General features: G+C 38.4%; 1 protein-coding gene across 10 annotated transcripts in view; it reads left to right on the top strand.

The window, feature by feature from the left end:
* Nucleotides 1–19,092, top strand: part of LOC106672093 (probable Ras GTPase-activating protein) — a 588,817-nt gene that overhangs the window by 207,509 nt on the left and 362,216 nt on the right. For 4 of the 10 annotated variants that reach the window (XM_014403230.1, XM_024225212.1, XM_024225213.1 and 1 more), the window contains exons 2-3: nucleotides 512–859; nucleotides 18,187–18,225. The exons of 3 other annotated variants lie outside the window; for them this stretch is intronic. In XM_014403230.1, the coding sequence (XP_014258716.1) occupies nucleotides 544–859; nucleotides 18,187–18,225 (355 nt within the window). In that variant the 5' untranslated portion in view covers nucleotides 512–543. The remainder of the gene's footprint in view (nucleotides 1–511; nucleotides 860–18,186; nucleotides 18,226–19,092) is intronic. 3 more of the 10 variants (XM_024225217.1, XM_024225216.1, XM_024225214.1) reach the window with 2 other exon arrangements.

Here is a 19,092-nt window from a genome sequence, read left to right as displayed (position 1 = left end):
TCTCTCTCTCTCTCTCCCCCTCCCCCTCCCCCTCCCCATCCCTCCATCTCTCCCTCAGATTTTCTTTGGAATCCAACTGATTGTGAAGAATCGATGGTACCGACGCCCAATTCGTTTCGAACCTGTTCTTGGCATGAAATTTCGGTTCGAATTATCCTGCAGTCCTACTTTCCCATTCGTCGGTGTCTAAGTTAAATTGATTTTCTGAAAGACCACGTCGGCATGCAAATGCACGTGCGATTGAGGCAACTAACACCCGTCGGTCATTTTCCCTTCGGTTGTAAAAATGTGAAGGTATAACCTTAATTCCATCGGATATCTTTTCTCGTGAAATTAACTTGAAATTAAGACGAGCGGGATTTCGAAATTTTAATTTTATCCCTTACACGAAATCTATTAACTCGTGCACAAAAGAGTTACGACATTCACTTCGTGTAAACGACGGTTCGGCTGATCGTAGGTTGTCTGGATGTTGCGGTGAAAATTTAAACAAAACGTATTTCGTGCGCAGTGGAAAAGGGAATTTCTGCGATCCAGGGCCTGATGGAAGGAATGGTCCGAGTTCCCGGTTCCCCGCAGAGGGTCGGGGCCCAGGTCAGGGGTTCCTGGAGAGACTACCTGGAAGACACCGACTGGTGGCGGGAGTGCAGGGACAGCGACGAGTTCGAACCTTTCAGCGACGACGAGGAGATGGTCGGCCTCGACTTGGCCCTCTTCGAACCGGCGCCGTCCGGCGACTCGAAAGAAGACGACGACTGCTGTTCCCTCTGCTGCTCCGACTGCTACTATTACCTTCCTCCGCCTCCCCCTCCGAACATGTACATCGCGAACGTCGAGACGTGGGACGAGAATCACAATGGTAAGTCTTACCAAAATTATTTCAAATTATCAACATCCTTGAGTATGCTAGTAGGCGCAGATGTAGAATCTGCCGATAAAGAGTGGGATATAGAAGATTTTCCCCCCTCTTCACTCAACCTAAAATAATAACTACTATAACGCTCAGCTCATATTAATGTAAATAATCATCGATAAATATAAAAGTATAGTAAAATCTTTTCTTCAAGTGATGACCTCCTTTATATAATATCAGAAATTGCCGTTACAGTTATTGCGACATTTAAACCTCTCATTATTTTCATTGGTCAGGACAGATTGAACAGATTTCACAACTCTAGGCCTAGCTCGAGAGTACAATGTGATTGACTTGGTCAGTCCAACTATAAAAACTATTTTGGTTTCGATAACAAGGTTATAATACTACCAGCGATACAAAGCAGGCCCAATTATTATCCGATCAGTAATGATTTTTTTTTTTTTTGGGGGGGGGGTTAAATTACAGGAAGAACGGTTTTTGATAATTAAACGTACGTATAAACCTGTTGGAGGAGGGTTTTCACGTAAGTCCCACTTTCCGTATGTTATATTCACTCACGTTTACGGCCTATATTTGAACTAAGCCGAGGCTTTCAATACTTTAAAAAATAGGTTATTTTCTATTCAATGCAACGTGCTAATGTTAGGTTAAGTTAGGTACAGGAAGTTCATCTATGTTATATTTTTATGATAGATAATCAGCCTGTTACAACCATAATATAATATTTGCAGAACAGTCTAATTAATCTGAATAGTTCTATAATTAATTTGATTTGTGATCCGCCACTGAACAGAACCGTGTTTTAGCCATCTCTCGAGCGGAGACATTGTCCGACGATTCCCGTTCCCAGACGTCGCTCAAGCGTTACACCGGGGTGGTGAAAACAACTTCCTCATTCTTCAGAACAACTTGAACAATTGGTTCTTTTAGATCAAACACGGCACTGCTTACTCATCCGTCGACTCTTCCCTGCGACCTCTCCCAACCCTTGGTTACAAGGGGGTGTACGGGCGCAAAACACTGATGTATCCCTGAGGGCGTGGCAACCTCTCTAAAGCACAAGCTGTACTCGTGTCGGCCTCGAGTCGGCATGGAGCGGCGGGTGCTTTATCAGAGTCCAGATCCTGTCTGCATAGAGGGGGGAGGGTGCATAACCATCTGCACTACGGGGTAACACAAATGTTCCAAGGTTCAGCCCCTGTTATACTGGGAATGGACTCGGAGTTGGCCGTGGCGACACTCCTGGCAGGTACCTGGAGAAAGGCTGTCTTCTATCTGTGACCTTCGCACGAAACTTGTGTATGACCATCGTTATTCACCCGGCCTCACGGGATACGACGGATCGGACCGAAGCGTATAAACGTTGAGGACGCTATGATTACGCTGACAGAGTCCCTCGAATGCGTGAGTAGTGGCGGATGGAAGTGATTAGTAAATCGGTTGCTCCTATTCGAGTATGCTTTGCACGCAGGTGTAGGCTGAGTTCGATTGGCGGCTTTTACCGTAGTCAGTTTCCTCTAGGGCGTGGTTAGCAATTCCACTTTAACCAAAACCGCGGCCGGAGCGGATCCGGAAGTTTCTACGCTGGGGAAGCCTCAATACTCTGGGAGATAGACTGGCCTTCTCTATCTAGGGAGTGCGCAGGAGACCAAGCTGATGTATTTCGGCTTAGGTAGCCCTTTGCGCGCGGCATACGGTTCGATGTTTAATGCGGATCCGACCACTCGGAACGAGCAAGCGGGGAGCGATGTTGTCTTGGCCCCTCGGGGCTGAGCTGCCGGAGCTGAGGAGGTGCGTCAGCTCTAATCTCAAGAATCAAAACATCCGATAAGGCCGGAAGGCTAGGTGAGGACGTTAAAGATCCTCATTGTCCTTTTAAGGACGACCGAGTGAGTATACGGGAAAGCAATGTCTACTTTGGAAGTTAAATGATCACACTAGTTATTCAGAAATCGTAAGATGCGGTCTGATGTCTAGATCACACTAGATTTAACCGAAATTGAACATAACACGTTGCAATAATCGTCAAATATCAAAATCATTCGATTATTCTAGTGCAAACCATCACAAAAAAATCATCTATGCCCTTACTTCATTCTCAAAAATAATCTTCCAGTTTGTCTTAATGCTGTTAAATTTTAAATACCCCAAATAAATTCGAAATAAATCATTGTTTGGCGTCTGAAAACCAAGAATATCCGATGATGTCTGCACTGGCTTATATTCCCTCGACCTACTGGACAATTATAGCAATTTAGCAATAAACAATTTATTCTCAATTTGAAAGAACTATTAAGGTCATAAAAGCACAGGCAATCGAGGCAAGAACAGAAAAATACACAAATCTAAAAAATCAAGCAATCAGACAAATAAAACTTCTGTATCTTCCTGGAAACGCAAGTCATCGATCCAGAGACAAGTATTAGTTTCAATTTACAATCCATTAAGCTTAACAAGCCTTAAGCGGGCTTTTATTTACGATATTATCCAATAAAAAGGGAAAAATATCCTATCAAAGACAGCAAATAGAGCCGGCCCAGCCCGATGCGTCTGGGACTCTTTTTCTCAGGGTTCAAGTGGGTTCAAAGCGTCAAATCAAAGCCCGTCTCGAGTGTCCACTTCATTGAGATGTATAGCTGATGGATTTCCTCATTATGAGGCTCCTTCCATCTGCCGAGGCACGAGGCGCTTTAAGAAAATAAAAATTACTGAGGGATTCCTTCAAGAAGGACCTATTGTTACTTAAAGTCCTTAGTTTTCTAGAGGCTTCCAAGTTTTAAGTCATTTACCATAAGTACTGCTATGCTTTAAATAGTTTCTGGTTAACTCATTTCTAATATGGGAAAATCCTTGTAGTTCAGTCTTGCTACCTTTTGTTTTTCTTTATACTTGCGATTTTGCTCATGACTTTTCTTCTTAAGATGAAAGTTTGTCGACTCGAGATCCCACGGAATAACATTCTGCCTGACATTCAATTTGTTTTGGAAGTGGAATGGTGTACTGGCAGAAAGAATCAGTCGAATTGAAATACTCAATTTGCGTGCAGAAAAGGACAGGTGAGATTGTAACTAGGTGCATAATCCTCTCTTTGAGGAGCGAGTGGGCCGCCGATTAATTTAAATTTCAAAAGCCGTGGGGGTTTTCGGCCATAGAGAATCTCTTTATCGTAATTCCAAATTCTTAAAAAGGTATCTTCGATTGTTGAATTTCGCCTACGTACGCCCTAAGTCGGCATCCCGCCGAGTGAAGATCACAATTTACTTTTACAAACATTTTTCGACCAAGGAATGAACCGAGGAAGGTATAATCCCATGGGTCTGTGGCCTAGCACCTTGCCACAAAAAACCGTCCAATAATGTATCCTTAATGACTCCAAAACGTGAACAATACTCCAAGCATAAGGTAGGCGAGGAGATTCATAAAAGAGTAAGATCCGCAAGATTTACATCTAATTACTGGAGGGGTAACCCCAACAAAACCCGCATTTTGGTTGGACTTCTGACAGGGCACTGCAGCCTAAGAAAGCACACGCACCGGATAAGAGTGCAAGCAAGAAACACTGTGCAGATACTACCAGGAATAAGAAGGGACTGCAAAACACGTTTTATGTTTTTGTGAGGGTTTATGTAGGTGAGGGTTCCTGCAACTGGTAGGAAAAGTCACAAAATGAAGATCTTACACTAAGGAGCCGCTGACAAGGCTATATAGTTGATTAACAACTTGAAGCTAGCCAATGATTTAAAAAACTTACTGGAGCACACAATTTTTTCTTCTTATTTGCCACTCAATTATGATATCTGTAGTTCAAGGCTTATATTGGGTTGTCCGGAAAATAATGCAGGATTTTGGTATTAAACAAAAAAAAAGAAACTAGTTACTTTAAAGCAATGTTCTTTAATCAAAATAATTTCCCTCAATACATTTCTCCCAACGTGTTGGTAACTTATTAATTCCGTCTGAGTAGAATTCAGAATTTTTAGAATTGATAAAGTCAATAAATGCATTTTCCAGTTCCGTTTGATTTTTGAATATTATGTGTTGTAAGTAGTGGTCCAGGTGTCTAAAAAAATGGTAGTCAGTAGGCGAGAGGTCCGGAGAGTAGGGTGGGTGAGGCAAAGTTTCATAGCCAAGCTCCAATAATTTTTGTGACGTTACACGTGACACATGTGGTCGAGCGTTGTCATGCAACAAAATGGGCCCTTTCCGATTGACCAAAGAGGGCTTCATTACTGCCAATTTCTGATGCATGGTATTAATTTGGTTACAGTATGATTCAGCATTGATGGTTTCGCCAGGATTTAAGAAGCTGTAGTGTATTAAACCAAATGAAGCCCACCATACCGTAACCATTACCTTTTTTTGATGAGTTGGGGGCTTTGGAAAATGTATTGGAGCTTCTCCTTTGTCGAGCCACTGTCCAGAACGTCTAGTGTTATCGTAGAGAATCCACTTTTCGTCACATGTAACAATTCTGGCCAGAAATGGGTCATTTTTGTTTCGACAAAGAAGTGATGCACAAACATCAAAGCGCTGATTTTTTTGGCGATCGTTTAATGAGTGTGGAACCCAATTTTCGAGTTTTTTCACTTTTCCAATCGCCTTGAGGTGGTCAGCGACGGTCGTTTTACTGACTTTGAGTTGCTCTGCAAGTTCTCGAACAGTTGTTTTGGGGTTTTCTTCCACCACTGATCGCAGAACATCATCATTAAGAGAGGAAGGCCTTCCACGACCTTCTTCATCTTCAAGGCTGAAATCTCCCTCCCGAAATTTTTTAAACCACCTTTGCACAGTGCACTCATTAACACAACCCTCGCCCCAGACTTGGTTAATGTTTCTAGCCGTTTGGGCTCCGCTTCGGCCGAGTTTAAACTCGTAAAAGAAAATCGTACGAAATTCTCGCTTTGACATTATAAGGATGACTGAATTATTTCCAAGTAGCGGAATGCTACAGAGGTAAACAAACAATATCATTTGGAAGAGGATTAATAAGTGTTGACATTCATACAAATGAGTAATCCTGTAAACGTAAACAGAATATTTTATATAGATTTTTTTTAATGAAAACTTAAAATCCTGCATTATTTTCCGGACAACCCGATAGTTAACCACGGCATCTATCGTTTAAGGCTCATAGCAAACAACTCTATCTGTGGTGTTAGCTCATAGGTAACCAATATATATATGGTTTGAGGCTTTTAGCTAACCACGGCATCTGTCGTATAAAGCTCAATTTCTGGGTTTTACGACTCATAGCTAACCATATTATCTGTGCTTTAAGGCATATACATAACCAAGACGTCTATGGTGTAAGGCTTATGGGCAACCACGGTGTCTGACTCATAGGTGCCTGTGATGTAAAACTCAAAGTTAATTACTGTATTTGTTCTGTAAGGCTTATAGTTAATCATGTTATCTGTGGCATAAGACTCATAGGTAACCACTATATATGTGATTTGATGCTTATAGCTACTCACGGCATCTGTCGTATAAAGCTAATACTACCAAAACGTCTGTGTTTTAAGACTGATAGTTAACCATATCATCTGTGGTTTAAGGCTTATAGATAACCAAGGTATCGATGGTGTAAAGCTCATAGGTAACCATAGTATCTGTGGTGTAAGATTCATAGTTAACTAATTAGTTAGTTAGGCTCATGGTATCTTTGGTGTCCGTCTTGAGGAAATATGTCATAGGCTTGGAAGTCATCCTTTGACTTCCAAGCCTAACTTGGAATATATTCTATGGAGGACAAACCTCTCGGGTATAAAATTTACTACCATCTAACACTCGTCAAATATAATATTTGATCTATCGATAGGGTATAGTGGTTTGCTGGTGTAGATACGAATTTATGGAACATTAGGCCGGTATATTGAGAGAATTTCGGAGCTGAGCGATTGTCTGCTTGATTTGTTCTTTCTTGTTAGGCCTCCGGAGCAAATTCCGCTATTTTTTCCAAGATCCAAGATGATTGTTTAGTTTATTTATAAAACTGTGATTACGGCTATGAAGTTGATTAACAGCCTGAAGCTAACGAATTATTTATAAACTTAGAGGAGCTGAATAGATCTTCTCAGGTCAAGGTGAAGAAGGCCTTCTGGCCACCTCTTTTGTACCTATCCCTATCCCATGGGTCGGATAATCCACGATCTGCTTCCGTTTCGTGATGGAAGAACACGATTTTTTTCTGTTTTAAGCCCCATACTTTTAAATTATCATCTTACCCAGGGATTAGACGCTTATTCACGGATCACTAAACGCCTTAACGTGCACTACAACTCACTTTTCAGCCACTTGACTCTCGACATGGGCGAAGACCCCTGAGAAATTGCTATTTAAAAAACCGTGACGGTTATTCTCGCTTCAGGATCTACGAAGGCCCGTTCACAACCGACAACTTCGCAAAGTCTTTTGTGTTCCCCGACTCAATTCGATCCATTCCGAACTTTTCAAGTGTTTCACCTTCGTATTCTGCACGTAGAAAGTCCCCGCGCTGGGAAATCGAACGCTTGAATCCATCAAAAAGTAGAATCAGATATCTTTCAATCCGCCTTTCTCCCGATGATGGCTTTGATACGATTCTCGCTCCCGTTCTGGATTTTTTCAAAAGGCCCCTTTTACGAACTGACGGAGTTGGAAAACGGGACGTCGACTCGTCCGGATCGTGATGCGAGCATTAGCTCAGGATAATGCGGTGGCGTTCCCTCTTGGAATTCGGGATGGGGTCGGAAAGGTCGTCATTCATTTATCATAGAGTACAGGTGCGATGAATCCTTAAGAAGAAATAGAAAAGAACATTTATTTCCATTGTACAAATTGACTGAAACCGATTCGATGGCACACAATGGTCGATCCTAAGATACCCAAAGATCTCAAAAGACGATAAAACAAATTTGGAAAACACAATCGATGTTCTATTAGTCGGAAGTTCCTCTTTATTTTTATACTACCAGAAACGACTTTCTTTTTTTGTCTTATCAACATTGTCGCCATGCAGCATTAGATATGAAAAAGGCTTAAGCTTTTTTAACTGGGGCCCCTACTGTTTTCTTGTTCCGCTACAATGACAAAAGGGAAGAAGAAAACACAATTTTTGTTTCAGACTTCCAAAGCAGTGTATATTTATATTGAATAATATAAATATACAATACCTGTCCATATTTATTTTTCTCTCCAATAAATCAGGTCATGTGAACTTTTTCTTGGCAGTTCTGCTACTTAAATCTCTCCTCAGTAATTTTGAGTTCTTTTAATTCTCTCACCTTGGCATTGTAGTATACTTGAGTGTGTAATTATAAGGGAGAGAATACAAGAACTCAAAATTACTGAGGAAGGATCTAAATAGTAGAGCTATATATGCAATATACTTATGAAAGAGGCAGTAGTACATAAAAGCAGTTCTTCGTCTTTAACTATTTCTTAATTTTTTTTTGTGCTGGAAGGTTAAGAATTGACTCCAGGAAGGTAGAATGTCCTCCAATTTTTTTATATGAAGGACACACGAGAAATTAGAGGAAAACTATTACTAGTGGTCCCGGCATTCAAAGTTTGCCTACAGGGACCCCCGTCCATGCAGCCCTTCCAGCGTATTCAGTTCTACCGTTTTGGCTTGTGAGAGAGGATAGAGAAAGAATGTTTATACGGTAATCGTGGACATAGTAGGATAACGCATGGGTATTTGATGGCTCATATTAAGGAAAGGAATGGGAAGAGATAAAAGACCGTGGTCGGAGGCATCCAGCTCGCCCGATTCCCAGCTAGCGGGACGTGGATATTACATGTTAGTTATTGTAGGAGATTTTGGTTAGTTTAAGGTGAGAAGCCTGGCTTTTTGGACCGATTTGTTGCATGGTTTAATGTCTAAACACTATAATCGTAATCCTTCGTTTGAAATCTGTGGTGTAAGGTTTTTAGCTAATTATGTTATCTGTGGTTCAAGGCTTATAGTTACCACGGTACCTATCGTGTAAGGCTAATAGTTAACTAAAATTTCTGTGTTTTAAGACTCATAGCTAACCACGTTATCTGCGGTTTAGGCATATAGATAACTAAGACGTCTTTGGTGTAAGGCTTATAGGCAGCCATGGTGTCTGGCTCATAGGAAACCATGGTGTCTGGTCAAAGTTAATTACTCTATCTGTTCTGTAAGACTTATAGTTAATCATGGTATCTATGGTGTAAGACTCAAAGTTAATTACTGTATCTGTTCTGTAAGGCTCATAGTTAATCATGGGGTCTGTGGTGTAAGACTCAAAGTTAATTACTGTATCTGTTCCGAAAGGCTTATAGTTAATCATGCTATCTGTGGTGTAAGACTCAAAGTTAATTACTGTATCTGTTCTGTAATGCTTATAGTTAATCATGGTATCTGTGGTGTAAGAATCAAAGTTAATTACTGTATCTGTTCTGTAATGCTTGTAGTTAATCATGGTATCTGTGGTGGAAGACTCAAAGTTAATTACTGTATCTGTTCTGTAAGGCTTATAGTTAATCATGGTATCTGTGGTGTAAGACTCATAGTTAACTAATCATTAGTTAGGCTCCTGGTATCTGTGGTGTCCGTCTTTAGTAAATGTGTCGTAGATGCATGCTTCGGATGACTTGGAACTCATCCTTTGATTTCATCATTGACTTGGAATATATTCTATGGAGGAAAAACCGGTATAAAATTGACTAGCATCAAACAATCGTGAAATATAACCTTTCGCCGGCTGGAAGGTCTCGGCTGGGTTCATGGCCTTTTCGACGTCAGGTCATTCTTAGAACAAAAATAGTTAATAAATTTGTATACATCCTGCGGCTAATACGGTAAAAGACAAAAAAAGTTGCAATTTCTCTCTGCCTGTCTGTATAGTATGTAGCCAAGCTACTGGCAATTAATGTTGAATTAAGTACTCGGTAAAATCTGTTTCGATCTTTTTGTATAATCAATTAAAAAGGCTTTACCGTTTATTTGTTGTATCATCAATAAGATTAAGAGCGTTGAATAATTCAAAGAATTTTCGAAATGTCGACGTGCTTGGACCCCGCTTGCCAAACCACTGACAAAACGATACCCGTGGGAGAGAAAAAAGGAAACGCCAGGTCTGTCACTCGATATTTTCCCATTAAGAACTTTTACGTAAGTTTCAATTTGAAGTTGGAACCCGGATTGGAGATTGGCAAACGGCTGAAATCGAAGTTCTTTCTGATATGACACAACCGGAAAATTTTATAAGTGCAGCTTTTCGATGAACTGTTTTAAAGAACTGTCGACTTTTCAACAACATGAAGATTTATATTGATTTTTGTATCAGTGTAAAAGGTTAATTACATAATTACACCCTGTTTTTTTGTTAATTGAAAGATGATAAATTTTCGTATATTAATCTGAAATTTATGAACGGTTTCGCACACCTCAACGCAGGATATAATAAGAATAATGGACCGGAACCGGCCTTAATTTAAAATTATTAAATCCAAACACCCCGGGGAATTTACAACTTCGACAATAGCCGCCAGCCTTGTGTGGAAATAATGACAGTTCTATGCTATTTAGGATCACTTTTAATATGAAATAATTTTGGCTAATCTTGACCTAAAACTTTAACTATACCATTACTAGTTTAAAATTGACTCAAGAAACTCAATAACCTTTCCACTTGAATGAAGGTATACCGTGCCGAGACAAAGCAGGAGTAAAAACAATCAAGAGAACACGACCTAAAGAAAAAAAAAATCAAAATAAACACAAATGTTAGTATTTCTTTTTAAAAACCAAACACACCACAATATATAAACAGAAGTGCACTATTAAGTCAGTAATGATCACTGATAATCGTTAGATTTTGGAGACCATGTGTACTACTTGTAAGAAGAAAAGGTTATGAAAACGTGGTTTACTAAAGTTTCCAGCCCTTCTCTATTAAACACTTAACAATTTCTTATTACAAATTAATCAACAAAATGAGTAATGGAGGGTTAACACCCTGCCGAGTCTTCCATAAATACAGCAGAGAGATCGGTACATGTTCAGTACTGGAAAACATTAGCCCGATAACGGTATGACCTCTTCTGAAAGGCGATACTAACGCCTAGAGAAATTAGAGAAGAAGAAATGCAAGTGCAGTACATATGAGGTAGTAATGTGCTTTCACAGTTGTAATAATGTACTTTCCCGGGTATGGAAATAAAGAAGCGTCCATTGTACATAAGATCTTAAAGGTCTCAGTTGAAGAAACCAAGTTTACAGATAGATACCTGTGACCCCGGAAAAAAATTATTGATCAAAAATATTTCTAGAGTTTGAGTTGATACCACATTGTTTTGGGTAAGGGACGACTCGGGTATTAGCCACTTTCGGTGTAACTCTCATAGTGAACCATGGAAGTTGTGGTGTAAGACTCATAGTTAACCATGGTATCTGTGATGTAAGACTCATAGTTAACCATGTTATCTGTGGTATAAGACTCATAGTTAACCATGTTATCTGTAGTGAAAGGCTCGTAGTTAACAATTGTATTTGTAGTGCAAGGCTCATAGTTAACCATAGTATCTGTGGTGTAAGGCTCGTAAATAACCACAGTATCAGTGGTGTAAGGCTCATTGTTTACCTCGGTATCTGTGGCGTAAGGCTGTTAGTTAACCATGTTATCTGTAGTGTAAAACTCATAGTTAACCATGTTATCTGTAGTGAAAGACTCGTAGTTAACCATGGTATTTGTCTGTAAGTCTCATAGTTAACCACAGTATCAGTGGTGTAAGGCACGTAGCTAACTCTGATGTCTGTGGTATAAGACTCAGTTAACCATGGTATCTGTAGTGTAAGACTCATAGTTAACCACGTTATCTGCAGTGAAAGACTCGTAGTTAACCATGGTATTTGTAGTGTAAGGCTCATAGAGTTAACCACAGTATCAGTGGTGTAAGGCTCATTGTTCACCATGGGATCTGTGGTGTAAGGTACGTAGCTAATTTTGATATCTATGGTGTAAGACTCATAGTTAACCATGGTATCTGTGGTGTAAGACTCATATTTAACTGTGGTTTCTGTGGTGTATGGCTCATATGGTAACCATGGTATCTGTAGTACTTGAACTAGTTATTACTCTAGGTAATTAACAAAAGCACAGTTTAAGTTCACAATTTATTAAACAAACGTCTTTACAAGACGCAGTTTCGGAATCAACTGAAAAACCACTGTGGTGCAAAACAATCTACAGTCATATAGCTAAGTCATACTCTTTACTAAGTCATACGCTTTAAAATACATACTCATCGTTAAGCATGATATTTGAGGTGTAAGACTCACAGTCAACCAAGATATGGTGTAAGGTTGGTGTAAGGCTCATAGTTAACCATGGTATCTGTGGTGGGGGAACCCTAGTAAATATTCACCTACCATGGGTATGGAAAAATGAAGAATCAATAAGTTCCACATTTACAGTTTAGTACAGTATAAAGTAGGGAATTAAATCCTAACTATAAAGCCGAGACCTATGTTATGTCGTATTGGAAGAAGATTATTTAAAGCTGAAAGGTTTGCTCGAACTTGATGTCCTTCCATAATGCCACTGGGTTTGATCCTTAGGAACCTCCTTTTTTATATATCTGTGTATATTATAAATAATTCCATATTATTTATCCAACTGGTTTTTGTCTAAAAGTTTCTTTCCTTTAGCGTATATCGAACTAAAAACATTTTATGTATTTATAAAATTGTGATGTAGAAAATATACTGAAGATAAAGATATGCGGTCTATTAAATAAAAGGGCAACTTGTTCTCAGGCCATTATTGAATTATTTCTTGTGGGTTTTTTCCAGCTGAGGCTTGAATCTGATCATTGTCAAGGTCATAGGAACAACGTCTAAATCGGGCAAACCACTTATGGACGGTGCTTTTCTTACCAGGCCATCGACGTCGACACAATCCCGTCGCTACAAACCCTGTGGATTTCTTTTAGGCTCTTATAAAAAGGATGGAAGGATTAAGTCCTTGTACCGATTGAAAACACTTAGTTTTCAAGAAATCTTTATATTTTTGATTCATGCTTAGTAATTAAAGTAAAAATGACATTTATTCGGATTGAATATTCAATTTTCTTTTATCTTTCAATACTTCAGGACTTACTACTTAATTCAGTAAAACTCGATGACTTCAACTTTTCCATTGCGCTTCCTAATTCGTAAAAGTGGCCGTTGCCCAGAAGCGTGAAATTGCTTCTTCTTATGATTTTTTTGCTGAAAACTTTCTAAAAATCATCAGCAGCATTGTCTTAATCAGGCCATGGTTTTTTGTTCAAGTATTCCGTAAGAATCCTGCTAAACGTTTTATTTGCGACGATTAATTGCTTTTTGTGCAGCTGGCCAGATGGAGGATCTTAACTTTTTATTGGTTTATGGAAGCACTAAAGGAAGTTATAATTGTTCTCATAAAGCGTATCCAAACTGAGTTGATTTTGTACAAGAATATCTATGGACTTTCTTTGGATTTTATGATTCTTCGTAAAACTATTTTCCCCACACGTGTGAGTTGACGTAAAAAAGGTGATGCAGGGCGGACCATTATTTGGCAAAAAGTCGGCTTCGGGGGCATAACTGGAAGGCAATCATTCGTGATACGTGGTCGCATGGCTAGTTCTGCAACGGCATACTCAAAATCTATTAGATGAAGAAAAAGAAAAAAAATGTCTTTCGAATAACGTATTTCTCTATTACAATTTCTTTATGTCTGTATTAATTTTAAATATTAAAAGAAAGGATAAGGGATCCTGAAGTCTTATTTACTCTCTTTTCAGGATATTAATTATTCTGGATTTTACAAAAATATAGAACATATTGAAAAAAAAGTTTCTCTTGTAATAAGTGTGTTACTTCATTAAAACGGAACAGGTTGATGCCGGTATACTTTTTGGTCCGTCCCGAACTAGCTATTTGTAGATAAATATCATATCTTTCTATAAAATTAAGACGAGTTCCTTTTATTTCGGAGATATGAAAGATTAATAAAAAACCGATTGTAGTTGTTAATATTTGTCAGGAGTTTTGATCCATGATAGCCAAAACATTGAGAAATTGGGCGGACCTGGTTGTTCAGGGACGGTCGAACTTTTCTGTCCATGGACGAATTATATTAACATGCATTTTCAATGTTGAAATTTTAATCATTTGTAAATTTTTAATATACGGCCAATTGGGATGTAATATATCGGTGTATTTCCTACAAGGTTCGATTCTATGGCCATTTCTCTTTTATACAGCTCTAAACGTAATGTTTCTCCATGGTGTATCGTTACCTGGAGTGCTGGAGGGTTTGAAACTAGCCCTATTTTTTATATATCATGATGTCTCTATACAGTTTGGCAGCAGGGGGTCCCCATACGGTTTAATACTAAGACCACTACTCTTTTACATGTGTTTAACTAATGAAATTTGAAATTTGTTTGAACTGTGATGTCTAACGTCATGGAATATGGTTGCTGGGGTGGCACAGGGCTTGATTCTGCGGCCCATATTCTTTTTTTTACCTGCCTGTCCAATAAATTTTCTAATTTTTCTGAATCATTTAACTCCACAAAGTTGTTATCTTTCACTAAAGTAATTTTGTGGTTTAGTACATGCCAGCCCTCTTTTTCGCACACACGTAGTTGAAGGAATTTTATGGTTTGACCATGTTAACCCACCTCTATACAGTATGGCGTTGGAGGGCCCACTTCGTTTAATCATAAGACCATCTTTCTTTACCATGTACTTAACTAAAGAAATTTGGAGCTGGACTGTTGGAGAATAGGCCAATATTTCTTTGTACATACCTGGCAAATGAAATTTTATAGTTTGGAGTTCACTCCGCAATGTAATGGAAAGAGAGGTTTCAAAAATTTGATCTTTAGGTCAACCTCTTTTTCATATCTTTGACTTAAAGAAATTTCCATGGATTGGTCACCGTGTCAAGCCACCATATAATATGGGTGCTTGGGTTACACGGGGATCAATTTTAAGACCATTTTTATTTTAAATATACGTACATTTATTGGTATATTAGTGGTATTATTATTCGTTCCTATGATACATTACTGATACTATGATGCTTTTCGCTAACTGGGATTCCCTTCCACAATGCAATAGAAAGCTTGGATCCCACAGGAATGTGTCCAAAGATCATTGTTTACCATATACCAAAGTAAAATTTTGTTATAATTTTCACAAACTATGTTGATTTTTAAAGAAATGTATTAATTTGGTCATGATGCCTCTCTCTCTCTCCCGTATTTCACCTGGGGTGCCACAGGGTATAATCCTAAGCATAATATATCTAACTCAAGAAATTTCTCAAGAACTATGGTCTATAGGTCGAGTAATGAGGTTGCTGGAGTGCCACAGGACTTCTTTCTTTGGCCAATCTTCGATTTAATAGTAATGCCACCCCGATTTAACATGTACCTTACCAAAAAAATTTGTATTTTGTTTTCAAAGTGTGATGTGTCACTCCACAAGTAATGGAAAACGGGTCTCGCAGGGTTCGATACTCAACCATCCCTCTTTAAAATATACCTAAGAAATCTTAAGGTCTGTTGAACCAATGTCCTTCCATAATTCAGTATAACTGCTGGAGTGAACAGTTTGATTCTTAGGCCATTCTTGTTTTTAATATATATATATAAGTAAAGAATTTTTATCGCCTTGCTATGATGACTCTCTTCTGAACAATATCACAGCTGGGGTTCCTTTCTTTGGTCCCACACGTGTTGATCCTGAAGCACTTCTTTAAAATTTACCTAACTAATTGTATGGCTTTATTGAAACTGGGTCGCAAAGTAATGGTAAGCCGGGACCAGGGTTGGCACAGGATTTAATGATTGTAAAGGCATTGGTTGCTTACTGTTTTTCGAAGTTTGTCCGGAATTCGATTGTTTGATGTACGACCGCCTGTTCTCGCTATATTCAGCCAGTAGCAATTAGCAGACTGGCATATTCTACTCCAAAAACAAGAACAAGTACAAGGAATTGAAACAGGAAGATGGAAATCAAACCTCCTTCGATCAAACACAATTTGTCAAGTCATGAGTCCGTTATAAAACAATCTAACCTGTGGCATTAAATAGTTGTAGCTGTTTCTGAACCGCCGAAAGGCGTAACAGATTCCCCGCCATTAGGTACGCCTTGAAGACGAAATCGTGTCAAAAAGAGAAGGTGGGTGCCATTAACGAGACCCTTCGGGACCACCCTGTACCCATGGACCTCAATTACGTGGTTTACTACTCTTTCTACATTTCTTCCAACAGTTTTTCTATTCAGTCACGACTTTATAATTAAAGAATCACCACTGACTTCGGGGGAGGACGCTTTATCAAAACTTTCCGAGATGTACTCTCACGAAAAACTTCACTTTCATTTAGTACAAGTATTTATGTGGATAAATCGAATAAAAATAAGTGTTATTTCAAGAAAATCTATTTAAGAATAAATAGTTTTTCAAGAAAATGCATTATTTATCAGTGTGACATAAACAAAGATAAAAAGAACCCGAGCTTTCTCATTTATCCATTTATGGGCTTCTCAACAGTAAAAAAAGTCCATTAAGCCGTGGCAATAAAAGAATAATGAGCCAATAAAAGAACTCTTTCAAGAAATCCACGCAAACAAAACGAAAATGTTTTGAAAAGCGATAATTTTTGGGAATATGATGACGAAAGTAAAAGTTACGTTCCTTAAACAAGTTTAGCAAACGACTAAGTAGTTGGTGTTGTATTTAAATTTTGTTATATTATAGACCAATTTTATGAACGTAATATAAGTGAGTCCAGTAGATTTATAAAGGGCTATTTCCAATGCTATAAAAAATCACTGGATAATCCGCTAGAACGAAAGAAACATCTAAATTATATAAATATAAAAAAGAAATCAGCCTCTGGCCCGCGGAGGCTAGGTCTAGAAGGGAAAAGTCTTAATTACCAGTAACTTACCAGGTTGCGCATAGGTCATACCAAGATCACACACGGACACCACCTTCTAATGGGGTGAGGCGACACATATAACATATTACGTAGAGCTAAGTTTGCAAAGAAAAAAATTCGTTATCCCGAATGACCTATGCGTGAACTTGAGGCAGCAGACACAAATATCTAGGGTCATAAATATTTTTAATTGTCTTTGTACCTTCATGTACTTTCGAAAGAATGTATTTATTTGCGTGAATAGAGGGGCTTATCCCTTATCGAGGAATATAGTCTCTGGGGGGTGAAAATGATTTGTGGTGTGTTTATGTAATTTATTAGCGTGAGTGGCAGAATAACTCCTTAATTACCTCGAGGATTATGGAATACTCTGGGGCAGTCTGAATGAATGTGTGAATGTAATTTATTAGCGTGAATGGAGTGGCATATCCCCAAATACCCCAGGCTTATAGAGTACTCTGGAGTGGCGTGATTGCTAACCAGACTTTCATGTTTTTGTATCTGTGTTTCTGCGTTTGTTATTTGTGTTATTTTATCCAGCATGCGGTCCTGAGGTACAGGGACGTAAGTGAGTGGTCGAAAACGTTTTAGACTTCGTATTTTAAGCCTTGGGTTATAGTTTATAGGTTACAACAGGTGTTCTAATAATCATTAATCCCCTAATTTGCTCCTCAGAGACCATATTAGGCGATTTTATTAAATTATTTGATAAATTACAGAAGGAAAGAAATAATAAGGTAACGAAAGAAAACATCTATGTTAGCTAAATTTCGAAAAAGAGAGGATGAAAATATTGTAATTTTTTTTTATTGATCGATAGTTTTTGCCTTATAGTGCATTAAACTGATAGTCTATTTCCTCGTTGGATTTTTGCAGCATATTACATAATCGGTATAAATCAGCAATCATAAATGAGCGCAACGTACGGACCCGAATAGAAATCCTCCCCAAACTGAATGAACGATTTTCATCAAATCGCTGTCACCCGGTTAACCGCAGTAATAATAAAGAACCCAGTTCACTTGGCTAGTTGCACAAGGCCCAAGGACGAAAACTGGGCCGGAGGAAGAAAGTCAAACAACCTGCTGACGGTCGAAAGCAATCCATTTTGAAAATTGAGCTAACGCGAGGCCGCCGACCTTTTATCTCTAAGAAAAAGATAGAAACGGCTGAGTGAAGGGAATAAGAAAATATTACCGATAGGCCCCTTTTGTTTCTTGTTCCACCTTGCTTTTCTACTTATCCAAATAGGTGGGAATCAATATTGACCTTTTTAAAGCCTCTCATTTTACTTTGTCTTGTTTCAACCTTGTACTAAAAATAAACATTTGTGTTTGATTTTTCGTATTGTTTATTCTGTTTTCTTCATTTTTCAGGTAAGCCAGGATTGTTGTGTTTACCATATTTGACAAGCAGTAAGTAAAGTTACGATTTCTATTCTGACGACTGACCCCTTACTAACAATTGAACTAACAAGGCAAGCTTCACGCTGAACTACATTGACAATGTAATAAAGTGTAAGTTAAACGCATGTGAAAATAAATGACTAAATTTGAACTTAATATCATCTTATCGATAAAAACGACGAGAAGACTGATACTGCTAACATAAGCATACAAAAAGAACAAACGATGGTTGAATGTGACCTGTCGTTTAATAAAAATCAATGGACAACGTGAAAAGATTTTCTAGAATCTTTCTGATACATGGTTTTATTTTGTGGCCAGCTCTCTTTTTCATATACCTAACTATAAAAAAGTTATTGTTTGGCCATTATGCCTGATCTGTACAATATGTTAGTTGTAGTCCGACATGATTTACTCTTAAGACCACCCCTTTTTAACTAAAGAAATGTAAAGGTTGTTTGTACCATGATGTCTATGCGTTAAGGAATAGAGTGGCAGGAGTGCCACACGATTTGATTGCTAGGCCTATTATTCGTTTTATATACTTGGCCAATAAAGTTTATTATTTTATGATTGTTCACTCCACGAGGTATTGTACAACGGGGTCTCACAGGGTGGGATCCTTGGACCAACCACTTTTTATTTAAATAAAGAAATATTAAGGCTTTCTCTAACTGTCCGTCCGCAGTGTTTAAATTACAATAAATAAGGTAAATGTAGAATTCCGCAGGGATCAATCCGAAGACTACTCTTTTTTTAATAGATACCTAATTGAAGACTTATACGGTTAACTTGAACCTGATTTCTCTCCATAATTTTATATAGCACAAGGCTTTATTTAAAATCCATTATTCTTTAATTTATACCTAACTAACT

This window comes from Cimex lectularius, unplaced genomic scaffold (assembly GCF_000648675.2).
Source record: "Cimex lectularius strain Harlan isolate CLEC.00 unplaced genomic scaffold, Clec_2.1 scaffold93, whole genome shotgun sequence".
In the NCBI taxonomy this organism is placed as follows: domain Eukaryota; kingdom Metazoa; phylum Arthropoda; class Insecta; order Hemiptera; family Cimicidae; genus Cimex; species Cimex lectularius.
This window is presented reverse-complemented; position numbering and strand designations above follow the sequence as displayed.